The sequence below is a fragment of the Podarcis raffonei genome, chromosome 3 (genome assembly GCF_027172205.1).
Source record: "Podarcis raffonei isolate rPodRaf1 chromosome 3, rPodRaf1.pri, whole genome shotgun sequence".
In the NCBI taxonomy this organism is placed as follows: Eukaryota; Metazoa; Chordata; class Lepidosauria; order Squamata; family Lacertidae; genus Podarcis; species Podarcis raffonei.
This window is the reverse complement of record NC_070604.1, coordinates 35,139,504-35,156,207: the sequence shown is the minus strand read 5'-3', so window position 1 is coordinate 35,156,207 and position 16,704 is coordinate 35,139,504. Positions and strand designations below refer to the sequence as shown.

At 40.4% G+C, this 16,704-nt stretch overlaps 1 protein-coding gene across 1 annotated transcript in view; it reads left to right on the top strand.

Annotated features, from left to right (window-relative positions):
• COL21A1 (collagen type XXI alpha 1 chain) overlaps window positions 1–16,477 on the top strand; it is an 85,046-nt gene extending 68,569 nt beyond the window's left edge. The window contains exons 21-30 of the mRNA XM_053381091.1: window positions 1,293–1,346; window positions 2,458–2,529; window positions 3,773–3,808; window positions 5,214–5,258; window positions 5,657–5,689; window positions 9,466–9,612; window positions 9,710–9,764; window positions 10,559–10,759; window positions 13,799–13,876; window positions 15,117–16,477. Coding sequence (XP_053237066.1) covers window positions 1,293–1,346; window positions 2,458–2,529; window positions 3,773–3,808; window positions 5,214–5,258; window positions 5,657–5,689; window positions 9,466–9,612; window positions 9,710–9,764; window positions 10,559–10,759; window positions 13,799–13,876; window positions 15,117–15,304 — 909 coding nt within the window. The 3' untranslated portion in view covers window positions 15,305–16,477. The remainder of the gene's footprint in view (window positions 1–1,292; window positions 1,347–2,457; window positions 2,530–3,772; window positions 3,809–5,213; window positions 5,259–5,656; window positions 5,690–9,465; window positions 9,613–9,709; window positions 9,765–10,558; window positions 10,760–13,798; window positions 13,877–15,116) is intronic.
• Window positions 16,478–16,704: the final 227 nt, after the last annotated feature.

Sequence of the window (16,704 nt, the reverse complement as noted above, 5' to 3'; positions counted from 1 at the left end):
CCATGACCATTAGCAGTTGGTGGGATGGTTGGCATGCCATTGCTCACCTGGCTTCCCAGTGCTGAGCTTTGCTGCCAGTTACAGAGAGCAGTTACTTGAGGAGAGGTGACAGGGAGGCAACAGATTGGTTCAACCACTTTGCTTACATTCTTCTGAGCTCCCCATCACCTCAGTTGCCTGTCTCCATAACTGGCAGTGACAGTCGGTGTTGGGAAGCCAGGTGAGCAGCCCCACCTTGCTAGCCACTACTGGCCATGATGACCCAGGAATGATGACATGGCGGAAGATTCTGATGAGAACAAAATTCAGGCTGTTTTCTCAGGGGAAGAACCACCAAGTACATTTTAGAGGTCCTTCTGATCAGAAGACAAAACCCTGCCATCATCCTCTGCTCAGATGATAAATTCTCTGTAGTACTTTTGTCTCCCTAGCCTCATAGTTGTCAAGGACTGAAAAATGAGGCAAGGGCCCATTAACCTATAGGCAGTTCCTCCAGGTAGACAGACAGCATCTACCACATTTCAGGCCTTGTCAACCTATATAAGGCTTCAGTGTTGTCTGGCTCCCTGCTGAGGAAGAGAATGTTTCAGCCACCAGGTAGCTCTTTGAGCTCTTCAAGATCCTGATATTCTCTGTCCTCTTATTTTCCCCTCCTTCCTATTCTTTTTGAAAAGAAGAGTTAATAACTTTTTAAAACAAAAGACTACAAATAATGAATTACCAACACATAAGAGAAATACCCAGAATTAAAACAAAACAGTTCTATTTACTGTTTAGTTGGCTAGTTTAACATGACATTGCCTATATCCCTTGTGAGCCTCAAACTCCCACAGAACTGGATAGTGGGTGGGACTAGGAAACCACATGACTTTGGGTCATGGCATGGGGCTTGCTGCCTCTCACAGCGTGTGAGCCTTTTATTAATTAATGTGTGAACTTTGGCTATTCATTCATCATTCTCTCACACACAAATATACTCAGTCACACATATTCACACCACTTCCACTCAGTTCTCATCATTTTGCTATATTTTTTGCTGTTGGAGACTTCCAAAAGGACCTAGCTCCACAACCATGTTAAAATTAATTGTGTCACTGTTCAGCCTTATTATATGTGGGGGAAGTAGAACTACTTACAGTTCAGAATTCAAAACCTTCAAATTTCTGCCTAGTTTCAGCCACAGTTTGACAGGTATTTTTTTTCTTGTAAGTTAACTGTTTATGTAGGTGGTTCTCTTCCCAAGTGACTTCAAAGATTTCTTCATCAGCCTGTCAAAATCATTATATTCACAGGGTGGCAAGGGTGAACAAGGGCCACAAGGGAAATCAGGAGTGCCAGGTATTAAGGTAAATGTGGCTAAGTTTCAATTTTGTAATGATATCATCTTTGTGCTGAGAGCATCAATATAATGTTGTTCCATACGAAAACTCAACTAGTGACTAATAGAAAAATTAACATTCTTGGTCTAAATCACAATATAAGCCTGCCCAGATTAGTTGATGAACTAACTTTCATGTAGTAGTTAGGAACTTGTTCCATGGATTACACTGTGATTGTGATCCAGTGGCTTATCCTTCCAGGCATGAAAGAAGAGGAAGGGAGAGCACAGGACCCCATGGTATGATGTAGCTTGTGCTCAAAGCCAGAAACCATGGTTTCCTACGTTGGTCCATTTCACATGTAACTGTAAGCCAAACAAACAAATGTGGGTTGCTGGACAAAAGATCACCTCTGCTTTGCTCTTCCTCCAGACCCGCTGCTGTTGAGATCAGCCATCATTTGGCTTAGCATTACATCTCAACCTGACCTCATGGAGTGAGACTATCCATGAGCCTGAGTTCAGACATAGTACTAAGCCAAACTATAGCTTAGCTCACAAACAGCATGGACCAGAGGAGTAACAAAGTGGCTGTGATCTTTTCTCCAGCAACCCACATATTTGCTTGCTTGTGCCAAGACATGGTTTGGGTTAGCATTATGTGTGAACTGGGTCTATGTCTTAACAGTCCTTTGTCATTCTATTCAGTCCTATTCAGTCATTCAACATGGTTGTCTGTGTTCTTAAAAAAAGAAAAAAAAGTTTGCACAGCAGAACAGGTTATCTTTACAAATGTGTATTTCCAAACCACTCTTTGCTGAGACAGGCCAAATGTGAAGTGGAGTTATATACGTAGGGGAGAATAAGAAGACGAGGAGGTACAGAACCCTTCCTTCTCAACAGCTCAACAGTGGGCAGAGCTGCTCATAGCTCTGCTGTATCACGAACCAGGCCCTCTTTGTAAAATAGTTCAATGTTTTTCTTAATTTAGATTACTATTTTCAGTGGCTTAAGAAAAGCTTAACAGCAAAGCAAAATGTTGGTGATTTTTCTTTGGTACATATAGGATGGTTAAAGCAATGCATACTTTAATCATTCATTATATAATCTCAGATTTATAGAGCTGTTGTATTATTCAGGGAGAACAAGGAAGACCAGGTACTTCAGGTGAACCAGGCTATCCCGGGATACCTGGCACACGGGGTTTAAAGGTATGTCTGCTGCTGTTTAAAACACTCTGATATATGGAATAACTGCTAAGTGGTTTACTCTGATAAGAGTAATGCATGGTAATTACCTTTAAGAACTAGATAACAATCACCTCCATTCAGGATCACAATTTCTGAGTCTGCTGCCAGTTTCCATGCTTGTTCTGCTAACTTGTATTAATGAAAAATAGACACAATCCTACTATACCTCTTAATCTCTGGCAATACACTTCCTTAGTTCCTGTCAGTTCTTTCAAAAGAAGATACAACCAGAATCAAGGATTGGATTATATATGGTATATAATCAGAGACTGCGAGATACATGCCAATGGGTTAATTTTCACAGTTTATTTTATTTTATTATAGATTTATTTCATAAAATTTATACACTGCTTGATTGTGGAGGGGAAAACCCTCAAAGCTGTTTACAAAAGGTAAAGCAGTAAAATCAAGGAAAATTTACAACCATACTTCAAAAGATACAAAAGTTAAAATACTAAAACCGATTAAAATTACCTCAACATTCTAAGCATCTGGGTAGACTTGTCTAAACAATAATGATTTTCATTCAAATTAATTTAAGTTTATCTGTGCTAAAGAAATGAAATAGGGACCACAGACAATTAAATTAAAAGTTTTTCTTCTTGATTATATAACAGCTAGTAAAATTAAACGGCATATTTAGAAAACATTACTTTTTTGGGGGGGAGGGAGATGACAGCATTATGCTTTCCCCCCAATTTTATAAATGATACATGTGTTTTACTATCTACAATATTACTGACATTTTGTGTTTTACTCTTATTCATACTTTTTAAAAAAAATATTGACCCATAGAAATCAGTGCATTAAGAGGAAAAGGATCAAAGAGAAGCACAATTGATTATTATTTTATTACAAAGAAACAGATAGAGGGGAAATTGCTGACTGAGATTCTAGATGAAAGTTGTCCATTCTTGGACATTTTGGATTAGTGAGACTTCTAGTGGCCATTATGTGCATGAGATTGCACAGTGCCTTGCCACAAACAGTAACACACTTATGTAAAGATTTCTGTTCTCATTTTCTTTCACAAGGATCTTGTGGAGTTGGAAAAAGCCTCTGTGGCTGACAGTTTGATGTTTTGTGACTCTAGTGTAGCTACATATATTATAACTTATATATTATACTTGTGTATTGCTTTTATTTCACCTATGTGCATAATCACTTACATTTCAACAGAAGTTGTTTTTTCTCTTATTTTCAGGGAGATAAAGGAAACATTGGGGAAAGAGGAATCCAGGTATAAACTTTTCAACAGTTAAAATAACTTGGAATGCCTGCTTGCTGTAGATAGTTCACTCTATATGGCATTAGTATTTTTAAATGAAAATAATTACTCTTAAAAAAAAATGTCAGAGCATGGTATGTCCCACAGACCAAGCAGTAGCCAACGTGGTGTCCTCCATATGTTCTTGGATTCAAACTCCCACCAGCTCCTCAGCTATAATGACCAATAGTGAGGGATGATGGGAGTTGTGCTTCAGCAACATCTGGAGGGCAGCATGTTGGGTACTCCTGCCACAGATCACATCAAGCATGCTGAATTTTCCTCAGCATCATGGTGCAGTCATGGTGTTTGAATAAACCTCGGTATAAGTAGTCCAAAGCCTGATCTAAAGGATTAACCATATCAATCTGAAAATGAACAGTTATGATCCTATTACAGTAATATTTTTTAACTTAAAAAATAGATGGAAACATAATTCTTTAATAACCCAGATAGGTTTGGGTTGATTTCTAAAGGAGAAATTAAGCCGCTACTACTCAAAACAAAATTTAGTTCCTAAAGGCAGTTGGGTAAAACAGGCAATTGATCTTCAGCTTCATGGAATATTCGATCGTTGTCAAATAACAGAAGATTGACTGAATGACATGCCAGTTCTTGATCAATGTAATGTTTTGTATGTGGTGCTGCCTTTCAAGACCAAAATGTGTGTGTGTGTGTGTGTGTGTGTGTGTGTGTGTGTGTATGCGTACTCGTGCACACACACACACACACACAAACATATACAGAGCTATTTTTCTAGGAAAAGATGTGCCAGAACTCACCATGAACACCTCCCTTGTTCTCTTATAATGGCAATGGAGCCCATCTGAGAGGTGCCAGAACTGAGTTCCTGTGAGTTCCCCCTGAAAAAAGCCACACACATCTTCAGTTTGCAATTCAAACAACTGGTTTTCATCTCTAAAGCACTAAATGGCCTAGTTCCAGGACATCTGAAGGATGCTTGCCCCAAGATGATGCTTGATGGCATCAGAGGGTATTTTACCAGTCTTTCCACCTTTGGCAGTGAGGTTTGTGGGAAAAAGAAAGAGACTTTTTTGTGGTGGTGATACATCTCCTTGAAGATGATAACACCTTCTTGGAGATGTCCAACTTGTGTCTGTTGTAACCTAGTTTATATGCTCCTTCGAAGCAGGTTATTTCTAATTCTGCTGTTTTTATTTTATTTTTTACTTGGGGGCTTTACATTTCTGATGTGTTGGTTGTTGTTTTCTACAGATAGTGGATGTATTATATGATTTTGGCTTGTCAATTGCCAGCTGTTTTGAAGTATTGGGGAAAGGGACATGTTAATAAATGCAAACAACACACTTTTTCATATAATTAAAATAATTATTTTGTAATGCCTCTTTTTTTAAAGGGTCAGAAGGGAGAAAGTGGCAGATCAGGTACTGCAGGCCAGAAGGTAAACTTTTCCCCTTATTTAAATAATTGACAAAAATTGCCTCATTACCTTCCTTTAGCAAAAGCACCTTCTGAGCAGAGTAATACTAATAGATCTGGAGCCAACTAGGGCACATATCTCTGAAATAGGGTGGCCTTCCTTCCCCTTCCTTTAAAATTACAGAGTGAGTTGGGGGGGGGATGTTTTGAGCCCTTAGATAACAGCATCAATAAATATTACATATCACTAGATGCTTGGCTAGCATGAAGCTGTGTTTTGGAGGGTATTTCTCTAGCATATGACATTTTAATACAATATTTATTTTTATATAGTTTAGCCTTATGTTTTTAGATTTGAAGCAACATAGCAATAACTCTGCATCCGTTTATTAATATCTTCTGAAATTTTGATTCCTAAAGGGCGACACAGGATTAACTGGAGCTGAAGGACAGGTATGTGTTTGTGTTGCTGTTTCATATGCCCCGACATCTGCTTTCCCTGTCTTTTTGACTGCTTCATTTTAGCATGCATTTTGTGCTGGCTGTTGGTTTTAATTTCGTTGATAAAAATACTTTTGAGTGCTTTTTTTTAAAAAAGCCAATAAAAAAGCAAGATACATGCTTTCAATAAATAATAAATATGTTGCCAGGTCACAACCCCAACTTTTCAGTATTATTATTTGATTGTAATTTACAATGATTTTGAATAGTTTTTGATAATTTATCATTTGTATGCTGTGTAAGTGAATATAATATCTGAAGACCTTTTCAGATAACATAATTCACATGTGCTCTGTGTTTTGGCTTTGTTTAATCTGCCCTCAGAAATATGTTCAGAACAAAAGGGATTTTTAATTTGTTTTTATCAACTTAAGGATGTGTAGGGCGAGGGAAGCTTTAACATTTTATAGAATTCATCAGGTAGAATGGAAAGGGGGGGAAATGTTCAGCTATATGCCAAGCATGGTGGCTTCCAACTGATTGCAGAAAGTTCACATTTAAAAGTTGAGAAACACATTCCTGATAGTGGGACACTTTAGACATAGCAGAAAGGAAGTGAAAAATACTAGATTTCAACAACTTTACTAACAATCCTTGTAGCCGGAAGTTAGTCAGTATTTAACGTTAATGATGATATCCAACTAAGTCATACTCAGAGTAGATCTATTGAAATCTATGGGGTTAAGTCCATGTTCGTTACTGTCTGTAAGGTTGGAGTTAAGCGCATGTAATGGGGCTGGTGGAAGCTGATTTCCCTTTCCCTATGCTCCCCACAACAGCTTTCCTGGCCTCTGAAAATGCTCCACTGAGGGTCAGAGGACCCTCTTGAATGGGTGGTTTGTGCTGCTGGGGATTGGAAAGGGATTCTTCCAATATCAGCTGGAGACACCTTCCATGACTGGAGCTGCCATTCGTGGCAATTGCCTCCCCCTTTCTTTTAAGTTCACAGAGCCTTGCAATGTTGGCTAGGCTGAGAGACAGCACCGGACATTTAGGGAATGGCATAGTAGGCTTTCAACTTAGTCTGATGCTGTGTATACTCTTAAATAAATATATCCTGTGCATTATTAAGTTACGGTTTTATTTTCAGATTTTATGTCAATATTTTTTGTTGCAGCTTTTTAAATATGCAGGAATCTTTTAATGCACAGTTTTGTTTTGTTTTCAAATCAATAACAATTTTAGCATTTTTAAAAAATGTGTCTCTTTTTGTCTCGGCCAAATGGTAAAGGGTCGCTAAGAAAGGTCACAAACAGGATGTTGCTAGCTATTAAAAGCCAAATAAACACTTCTGAAAAATATACTTTCAGTAAGCTTCTTGGCAAGTTCTACAAGCTGTTACAGTTTTCATTCACAAGCCTCACAGTAAAAACTCTTCTTTTTGGATATAAATACAGTAGTTCTAGGCGCTTCTAAGACTTTTCCACATTGGCAAATGAACAGTAAAGAAGACAGAGACTGTTGGCCAGTACCAGAAAGATAACAGAATCTGTTATTATTACTGTGGTTTTTGTTTCTGCAGAAAGGTTTAAACTGTGTTAAATTTGTTTTGCCCTTTGTTATTTATGGATGCTGCACAGGGGACCAAAACACTGGCAGTCAGGGTATAAATTGCCTCCATAAATAAATAGCACTCATTTTAATAGTGAACACAGATGGTGAGTGCTGACAGGATTGCAAACAAAGTGGGAGACTTTGGATGAATCAGCATGTTCAGAAAAACTTGCAAAAGTACAAGGAAGCTTTTTTTAAAAAACAAACAAAAAAACAGAAACAGAAACAAGAGTCTAACGAAGACCCGAGCATGCTCAGTAACAGTGGCATATATGCGGAAACAGAGAATGTGAGGGGTTGGATGAGTAGAATCGCTTGTTTTCAGGGAATGAGCGACTGGAACCCTGAACAGAAGCGCTCCTTGTAGAAGGAAGAACATACCAAAACATTTTTTGAATGCAGGCCCCACTTGTGTATACATACATTTGCATGGCTTACATCCATTTGATAAACAGTCAGTGCCAAGGCGGCTAAACTAACTAATGAGCTACACTGGCCTGGTTCTCACATTACACTTATCTGTGGTTAACTGAACCACCTTTAACCCAAATTTGCATCTGGGGACCCATATCTTCTTTTTACCATACAATTGTATGGTGGTAGTGCTGCTGTTGTCACCCACTTCAGATTAGACTATGACCCTGCAGTGGTCTCGACTAGGTAAAGGGTAAAGGGGACCCCTGACCATTAGGTCCAGTCATGGCCGACTCTGGGGTTGTAGCACTCATCTCGCTTTATTGGCCGAGAGAGCTGGCGTACAGCTTCCAGGTCATGTGGCCAGCATGACTAAACCGCTTCTGGTGAACCAGAGCAGCGCACGGAAACGCCGTTTACCTTCCTGCCGGAGCGGTACCTATTTATCTGCTTGCACTTTGATGTGCTTTCGAACTGCTAGGTTGGCAGGAGCAGGGACCGAGCAACGGGAGCTCACCCCGTCGCAGGGATTCGAACCTTCAACCTTCTGATCGGCAAGTCCTAGGCTCTGTGGTTTAACCCACAGTGCCACCCGCGTCCCCTTGACCTATTAGCTGAAGACCAAAGATTAATTTGCTTTGCTTTGCTGTGGTTTAGTAGCCATGACAAACCACACTCATAAGCCATGATTTGTTTTTGGTTAATAAACCTTGGCTTACGTTAACCATGACTTAGCATTGTAAGCAAATTAGTCCACTGTGTGCTTTTTTTTTTTTAATGTTCATAATGTCTCCTAAGATGCTCTTCAAATAACCACCAGGTGTCTTATAAGCAAAAAGTCTGTATAAGGTCTGCCAACCTATTCCTGGCACATCTGTGGCTTTACATTATTCCATTTGGCTAGAAAATTGAAATGGGGTTGTTATACCCAGCTAATAAGATATATTTGAACAATATAAAAGCTATAAAAAGCCATAGCAAAACAGAATACAGAGGTTGGGAATGTTGTAATGATTATAGAATCTAATCCATTGTGACTGAAGTGGCTTTGGCTTTATTTTTAAAAATTGTAGAACTCATTGTAGGTCACAGTCCAGCATAGAAGTTAAGCACATTTTGAGCCTATGGAAAAACAATGAGCTTAAACACAGGCAACTCACTTTGATGAGGCTTTGTGGCTTTAATTATTCCCCCTTTATTAACATAACTTCATTTAGTAATGTCCCCTGGATACGATTAATTATCTCGGTGGTTTTCCTTTCACATCACCTGTGCCTCTGGGTTTTAATCTTTTCCAGGTTCCATGACAGGCTAGGTGGTCTCCTGTTGTTACTTTAATCATGAAAAGAGTCCACTGGGATTGTAGAGAAAACAATCCATTTTCTTGTTCTTGCATCAATCAGGAATGTTTAACATTGACTTAGTGTACCCTTCCTCAACCTGGTGCCCTCCAGCTGTTGTTCGGCTCTCAGCTCCTATCAGTCACCCCCATCATATCCCATTGGACAGGAATGATGGCAATTGTAGCCCAAAACATCTAGAAGGAACAAGGCTGCAGGAAGCTGGACTAGTATATGAAATGGTTTCATTGGGATTTAGATGTTACCTCATAGACAGAGAGAAACTTGCTAATAAAAATATTTTCTTTTCTTTTTTGTTCATGCATATTATAGCGTGCATATTTTTCATTAAAAAAATGAAAACATGCTCACCGTGAGTTGTCAGGTGTTGGCTATTGCAGTTATTACCTTTGATTTCAGAAAGGCGAGAAAGGAGATCCTGGCATGAGTGGCTTCACTGGGCAGAAGGGAGAACCAGGAGTTACTGGTTTGATTGGCCCACCAGGCCCAAGAGGAGGACAAGGAGAGAGGGGATCTCCAGGAACTCCGGGGGCAGATGGAAAACCTGTATGTATGCCACCTGAGATGACTTTTTTCATGCTGACCAATTTCTTTTTTAAAATGAACCCATGTCACCTTTTTAATGCTTCTCTGTTCAATTTAGGGAAGAGGCTTTTCTGAAGAATTTATTCGGCAAGTTTGTGCAGATGTGCTGAGAAGTGAGTCCCCCTGTTGATTCACAGTTCTGCACTGTAGTCACCTTCCTGGGATGCACCTGTGTGAACTTGAGGACATGTGCCTAAATTTCCTACAGTGGGGTGGAGAACCTTTCTGGCCCAGTGAGCCAGATCTTTATCTTCCTGCACACCACCCTTAGGGGCCAATCTGGACAGGTGCTTGACACCTATCAAAGTTGATCTGTAGGCGTAAGGGGAGATAGTTGAAAGGGCTTGCTCAGCCCTGTGCACAAGGCTTCTCAAATGCCTGAGAACCAGCTGATGAGTGTTTGGGAAGCCCTGCATGCAAGTGCCATGTGTAGGGGTAGCAAGGGTTTGGGAAGCAGGGTTTGGCAGTTCCTGCAAATCCCCTTTTGTTCAAGCCCTGCATTCATCATATATGACTTCAGGGATAGAGCAGGTGAGTGTGGCTTTCCTGGAAGAGCCTTGCAGGCCAAGTGGGGAGACCAGGTTGGCCAAATCTGGCTGTGAACTGGAGGTTCTCCACCCCTGCTCTACAGTGTGCATAGGTTTAAAGGGAATACATGGTGGGCATGACACAGTCAAAACTAAGGAAATTTAAATCTGACTGATCTCAAGGGGTGAGCATGTGCATAAATATCCCACTGTACTAAGTGGAGCTTTTTTAATTACTTGGCATAACTAGATCTCAATTTGACCAAGATGCAATAATATTTTCAAACAATTTGATATGGTTTGGTGTTTGGTTAGCTTGTGTATTGATGGTGAGGATATGCTGCCTTTGGTCTAAGCATTTTTATCTGAATTCCCCTTAGCCCAGTTGCCTACAATACTTCAGAATGGGAGGCTACAACACTGTGATCATTGCCAGTCTCATGGCCCTTCCCCAGGGCCTCCTGGTCCACCAGGCCCACCTGGCCAAGAAGGTCCTCGAGGATTTCCTGGCTTGCCAGGAAATGATGGTGTTCCGGGCCTGACAGGAGCTCCTGGGCGTCACGGATCTCGTGGACCAAAAGGTAATTGTCTGTATGCCTCATGAAACAAAATTCTCTTTCCAGCCTAGAGATCTGTACTGAATAGGAATTGAACTGGAGGGTGTGAAAAACTTGAGCTTGCACATTGTCAGTCAGCAGGGGCAACATGTTTGCCACAGGCAATCCATAGAGCCTCCAGGTTGCATTATCTCTCCATTCTCAATCGGGCTCCTCTTCTTCTCTTATTAAAAAACTCAAAGGGATTGAAGCTGCCTTATACTAAGTCCATCTAACTCAGTGTGGTCTACACTGGTGGGCAGTGGCTCTCTGGGGTTTCAGAAGGAGAATTTTGTGTTATTGCCCACACTTCAATCGAACTAACCATGAAATAAGTCTGTAATACGATTGCTATTCTATAGCTTGGAAGTATATCTTGCTGTCTCAATGGAGCTGAAACCCAAATAAGTATGCATATTTGGAAAGCTACCTGCAGAGGGATTTAGGGCCTTTGAATTATAATCTTCACCATACTGTCTTCACATCAGGCACAATGGGCTAGCAAGTTTCTACAGAGCTGCTGCTTTAAACATTCTGATTGTCTGTTTTTTAAGACAGTGTCTTTTACTAAAGATGGGGTTCTATTTTAGTGAAGGAATATCTTACCCTCCACCTAACCAACTGCTAAAAAAAATGTAGATTATATTGTTTGCCCCCTCCCCCAAAATATGTTCCATGAACCAAACATTGTGGTGAAATGGTTGCACATAGCTCTGCTTACCATTAGTAGGAGGATTACATTAACACTTTAATTTGAAGTGCATGAAGGTTTACATTTCCGAATCCTGTTCCTTTCATGGTTCAATCCTATCATATCCCTTAGGATACTAGGAGGAAGGTCTAAATCAAGAGAAATGAAAGTGTTACTATCTTTTAAACTGTCGCAGCTTGGGCTTTGTTCGTTAAAACACATGCGTTTGCCCATTCTATTGACAGGCAAATTGATCAAATAAAGAAATAGTGCTTCTGTAACATTGCTTCAGGCATTGTCTGCTGTTGTGTGTGTATTCATTTAAATTGTACAGTTTCATATGTACAGTTTTTCTAGGACATTGGCGGCTAAACTTTTTTTGGCTCAGTGACCACATGCACTCCTTCTGAGGGTCACATGGCAGCAATGAGTGTGGCTGAATGTAGGTGTGACCACACCCCACGCTCCTACTTGAACACATGCACACCCAGCTAGGCAGCCAGTCCTTCATGCTAATCAGCTGAGAAAGAGGAATGTATCACTCCCCTCTATTTATCACATCAATAAGATGACTGGGGAGGTGGTGATTTGTATCCCCATCAGGGTGCTGGGCTCTACATACCCCAGTGTTGTGTCTGTTTTAAATATATCTATATGTAATTATTTGTTGCTACTGCCACCAAATTTGGTGGGATCAGGGGAGGAAGGGGAAAAAATGCTTTGGTAGGCTGGATGAGGCCCCAAACTGGGGGTTCTAAGGGAAATTTGGGGACAGATTCATTCTCCCCCTGCCCTGTTAATCTTTATTCCACCTACTTGAGGAATTGGGTGCATATGTTTTAAGCTGGAAAGCCTGGGAAATCTGCCACTTACCCCATGAGAGCTCTTTTCTTCATTAGCCAAGAGAGAGCAATTATGTGGAAAGTATTTTTGATGAAAGCAAAACCACCTGTTTAAAGAGGTACTATAAACGTCTGAACCAAACCAAACCATGAACAACCAAAAACAAAACCCAACACCATTAAAACAGCCCAACCCTATCAAGGAACAAATTTTTACATATGTCTACTCAGAAGTAAACCCCAGAGTGCAGTGGGGCTCACTCTGAAGCAAGTGGGTGTAGGGCATGCATCCCCAAACTTGGCCCTCTAGATGTTTTGGGACTATAACTCCCATCATCCCTAGCTAACAGGACCAGTGGTCAGGGATGATGGGAATTGTAGTCTCAAAACATCTGGAGGGCCAAGTTTGGGGATGCATGCCCTACATGTTCTTATTCAGTAGCTGTCATTTTTCTCAAAGTTTTATGTACCAATGTGCTAATTGTGTTCTTAAAACTTGAACCTTCTTCTCCAATGGTCATTACATGAACTGAGTACTTTTTCAGTTATTATTGTTGCCTTTCTTTTCTACTTTTACAGTTTTTAAAATGTAATATATCCATGAACCACCAGATAATTTTAAGCACATCGTTAATTGAAGTATGTGGTCTGAAAACATAAACAGTAATTACAATGTGCAGTGTGGATACAATTTTGTCTGTTTCACATTTCAGAATTTTTATCTGATTATCATCTGTCTTCAGTGCATGTGAAATTTTTCACACCACTTATGATCTTAGCCTCTTTCATCATGATAGTTATTTTATTTATTGTTTTTATATTCTGCTATATCAGAACTGTTTCCTTCATTTGATCCTCACGACAATCCTGTGAGGCAGGTTATGACTGAGTGTGAGCCCAGGGTCACCCATTGAGCTTCCAGTTGGGATTTTCACTTCAGTCTCCTGAGTCCTAGGGCACAATTATATCATATGTCGCCTCTCTAATTCTGCCTTTCTATCCTTAAAAAAAAGTACCATATACTCCTGATGCATGTTGACACACTTTGTTCCTGAATTAAAATTGGAGGCACACTTGATTTTTACAGGGCCAAAGGATATTTTTATAATGTGAAACTTACCAGCACTCAGAAAAGCCCATCACTGCATTTCTGCAGAAATTACTGATTTTGGCACATCTCTGATTGGCAGGAGGTGACACCAGAACAGTGACTCAGGCAGACCTATGGACAGCCTCGTCTGAGGCTGCAGAATTCTGATGCATGTTTGCATGCAAAGTGGTTCAATGGTCAAATCACACCCAATGCAGAAAAGCAGCATAATTTCCCCTTCAGAATCTAATTAGATGGAGGCAGGGTGATAGTGTTCAGTCATGCCAAAATAGGAACTCTGAGCTTATGGGAATTCTCCCCCCCCCCCAGTACACCGGTATGTCTTAGTGCACACTTTGGGAACTACTGACAATATGTATTTTATGTCTGGCACTTTACAGGACTACCAGGAAAAAATGGAGCTAAAGGAAGCCAAGGAGTTGGGGTCCCTGGGGTGCAAGGACCTCCAGGACCTCCAGGTATTGTTTGGAGAAGCCAGAAAGCTTTGGAGCTAACGTGCTCTAAGATTGCACTTCTTAGCTGACCCTTTCAAAGAGTCACTTACGTTGGCTTTAGTGGGACTTTTCCACATAAGCAGCCATCAGTACTGCGGCTTGGAATTTAAAAATCAAATCAGTAGATCATCTTAATGCATCTACATAGCTAGTTGTTCCTCAGGGAAAAGCTGGGTGAACAGATGAATTTTAAGTAGGCACCTTAGTACCAGTATCATAGCTGCCTTCCTGATTATCATTGGGAGGGTAATCCAGGGGGCAGGTGCTGCCACATTAAAGGCCCTGGTCTTAGTGGGCACAAGGCTTGGAAGCTTATGGCACTATGAAAGGTATCCTGCCCGAGGATCAAAGTGACTAGGCTGGAGTAAACAAGCTAAGGTGCTTCCAGAGGTAACGATGTCCCAAGTTGGACAGGTCTCCACATAGAGGCAAGGTACTGTAGAGTTGGAAAGGGACCCCAAAGGTCATCTCATCAAAACCCCTGCAGTGCCTGTTGGCAACCAGTGCTGCTCTTTCAGCACAGGTTTTATGTACTGTCAGTAGGGCAATCCCTTCTTTCTGCAGCATTCTGCACTAGCTACAGTGCCCAGGCTAACCTTAAGGAAAGCTCCACATAAGGTTGCATTGCAGTAATCCAGTAAAAAACCAGCGCCTCGACTACCAAAGCCGAACTATCCCAATTCAGAAACAACCGGAGCTGCCACAGTGGTCAAAGCTTGCAGAATACACAGTGAAGCTACCTGGGCTTCTGGTGACAAAGAGGAAACCAGGAGCATTCCCAAGCTACATATCTGCTCCTCAAGGAGCAGTGTAACCCCATCCAGGGCAGGCAGCTGGTCTATTTATCAGATCTGGGAACTGCTCACAAACATTGTCTTACCAGGATGCCATCTCACTTTATTGATGCACATCAAGTCCACTGCTGCACCTTAGCAGAGCTCCAGTTCTTTTTGCTCAGGGATGACGGACATCAGCTTTCTGGACGATGCTCCTGTGCCACTACTAGGGCTGCCAGGGTGGCACAGACTCCTCTCTTACTGCAACAACCAAGGCACTTTCATGTGTTGTTCATGTCAGTGCCTTTAAACCTAAAAAAGTAAATACTTAATCAGGCAGGGTGGATCATGCTAGAAATCTTTAATAAATTGTAATACCTTACCGGCACTAAAAACACTCCATGTATATATTTCATATATTGTTAAAGGTCCTGAAGGTCCACCTGGGATAAGTAAAGAAGGATATCGTGGAGAACCTGGGAAGCCAGGTAAAGATGGAGACCGTGGAAATCCTGGAAATCCTGGACAAACTGGACCACCTGGCATCTGTGACCCGTCTTTATGCTTTAGTGTAATTGTAGGAAGAGATCCGTTTAGAAAAGGACCAAACTATTAATTTGGGATGTGTTAGTGGCAGACTAGACCTGGTGCTTGTCTTCAACAATCTTTCAAGTCTCAGGAAGATGACTGGCAATAATCCTCTTTCCCAGAAACTAAAGTACCTCTGATGTGTAATGTAATATGGCAAAATATTCCATATTAAATTTAAGACTCTAAATATGTGTTGGGCCTATGGGCTGATCAAATAACATGCTCCCCCATCCAGTTAAGCTTAGTTATCACTGTACATTTAAATACAATGAAACCACATAGTTGTCTTTTATTTAAATCCCATTTCTATCAGTCATGACTAGCTTTATCTGGATTGGAGAGTGAATTTTAACTGAATGATACTGTTGAAGTCCATTGGCAACACTGCTGGAACCTGGATTGGGTCCTCGATGTTTCATGATCAGCTGTATACCACTGTGAAATATTTTCTATCCAGCCTAAATATGCAGCATCTGAATTTTAATGGAACATGGCTGGTTTTTATTTCGTTTGTCGATTTCATCCATTTGTGTATGTTTCATATTTTTCTGGTTAACCGTTTTCTTTTGAAAAATGTATGAATCCAAGTCTTTTTTTATAAAAAACAACAACCCCCATGTTGTCCTCAAAATAACCATGCAACTATCCAATTATACATTTCCATCTACAAGTAAAGAAACCTCCAGAGGCACCTTAAAAAACTTAAAAATGCATTTTTTTTATATAAAAAAGGTTTCTAATTATATTATGGCCAATTTTTTTTATCATACTGTTGCACAACCAAGCTTAACCATATTTAATTTTTTTCAGCTGACTATAGAACTGGGTGTTTTTGCTATGCTCCATAGGACTGCGGTTGTCAAACAAAAGTTTACAAGCTGTGCTTTATGCTTACTACATAACTACAGTGTTCTTTATGCTGCTTCTTTGTACATTTTAATTAAGGCATTTCTGTGTTTATTTTGTAAAACAAGATGCAATCAAGAAGCACTGCTGGCATCCTAATAAATTCAGTTGTACAATTTCTATCTGAAGTTGACGCTATTTTAAGCTTTAACGCAGAAAGTCTTTTATTGCACCTATGCAAAGCTTTATAACTGGCCTTTTGTTGTTGTTGTTTTCTGTCATTAGTAATATGCTTGACATTCAAGGTAAAAATTTTTTTTAAGATTTTGTGGTAATAAAAGCAATTTTTCCACTTGTTGAGTTGAGTTTTTATTATTCATGTGAATTATGTTCTACAGAACATTATTCGCCAACTGCATACCAACAAGATAAAGGCAACAATGTCCAAACTGGACAGCATTCTGCTCACACAAGGCCTGATTCCCCCCGGTAGAAACAACAAACACTGGTAACATTAAAATCACAGACCACACCCCAGTAGACTCTACCCTCAGGAGAGGAAGCACAAACTACCCCCAT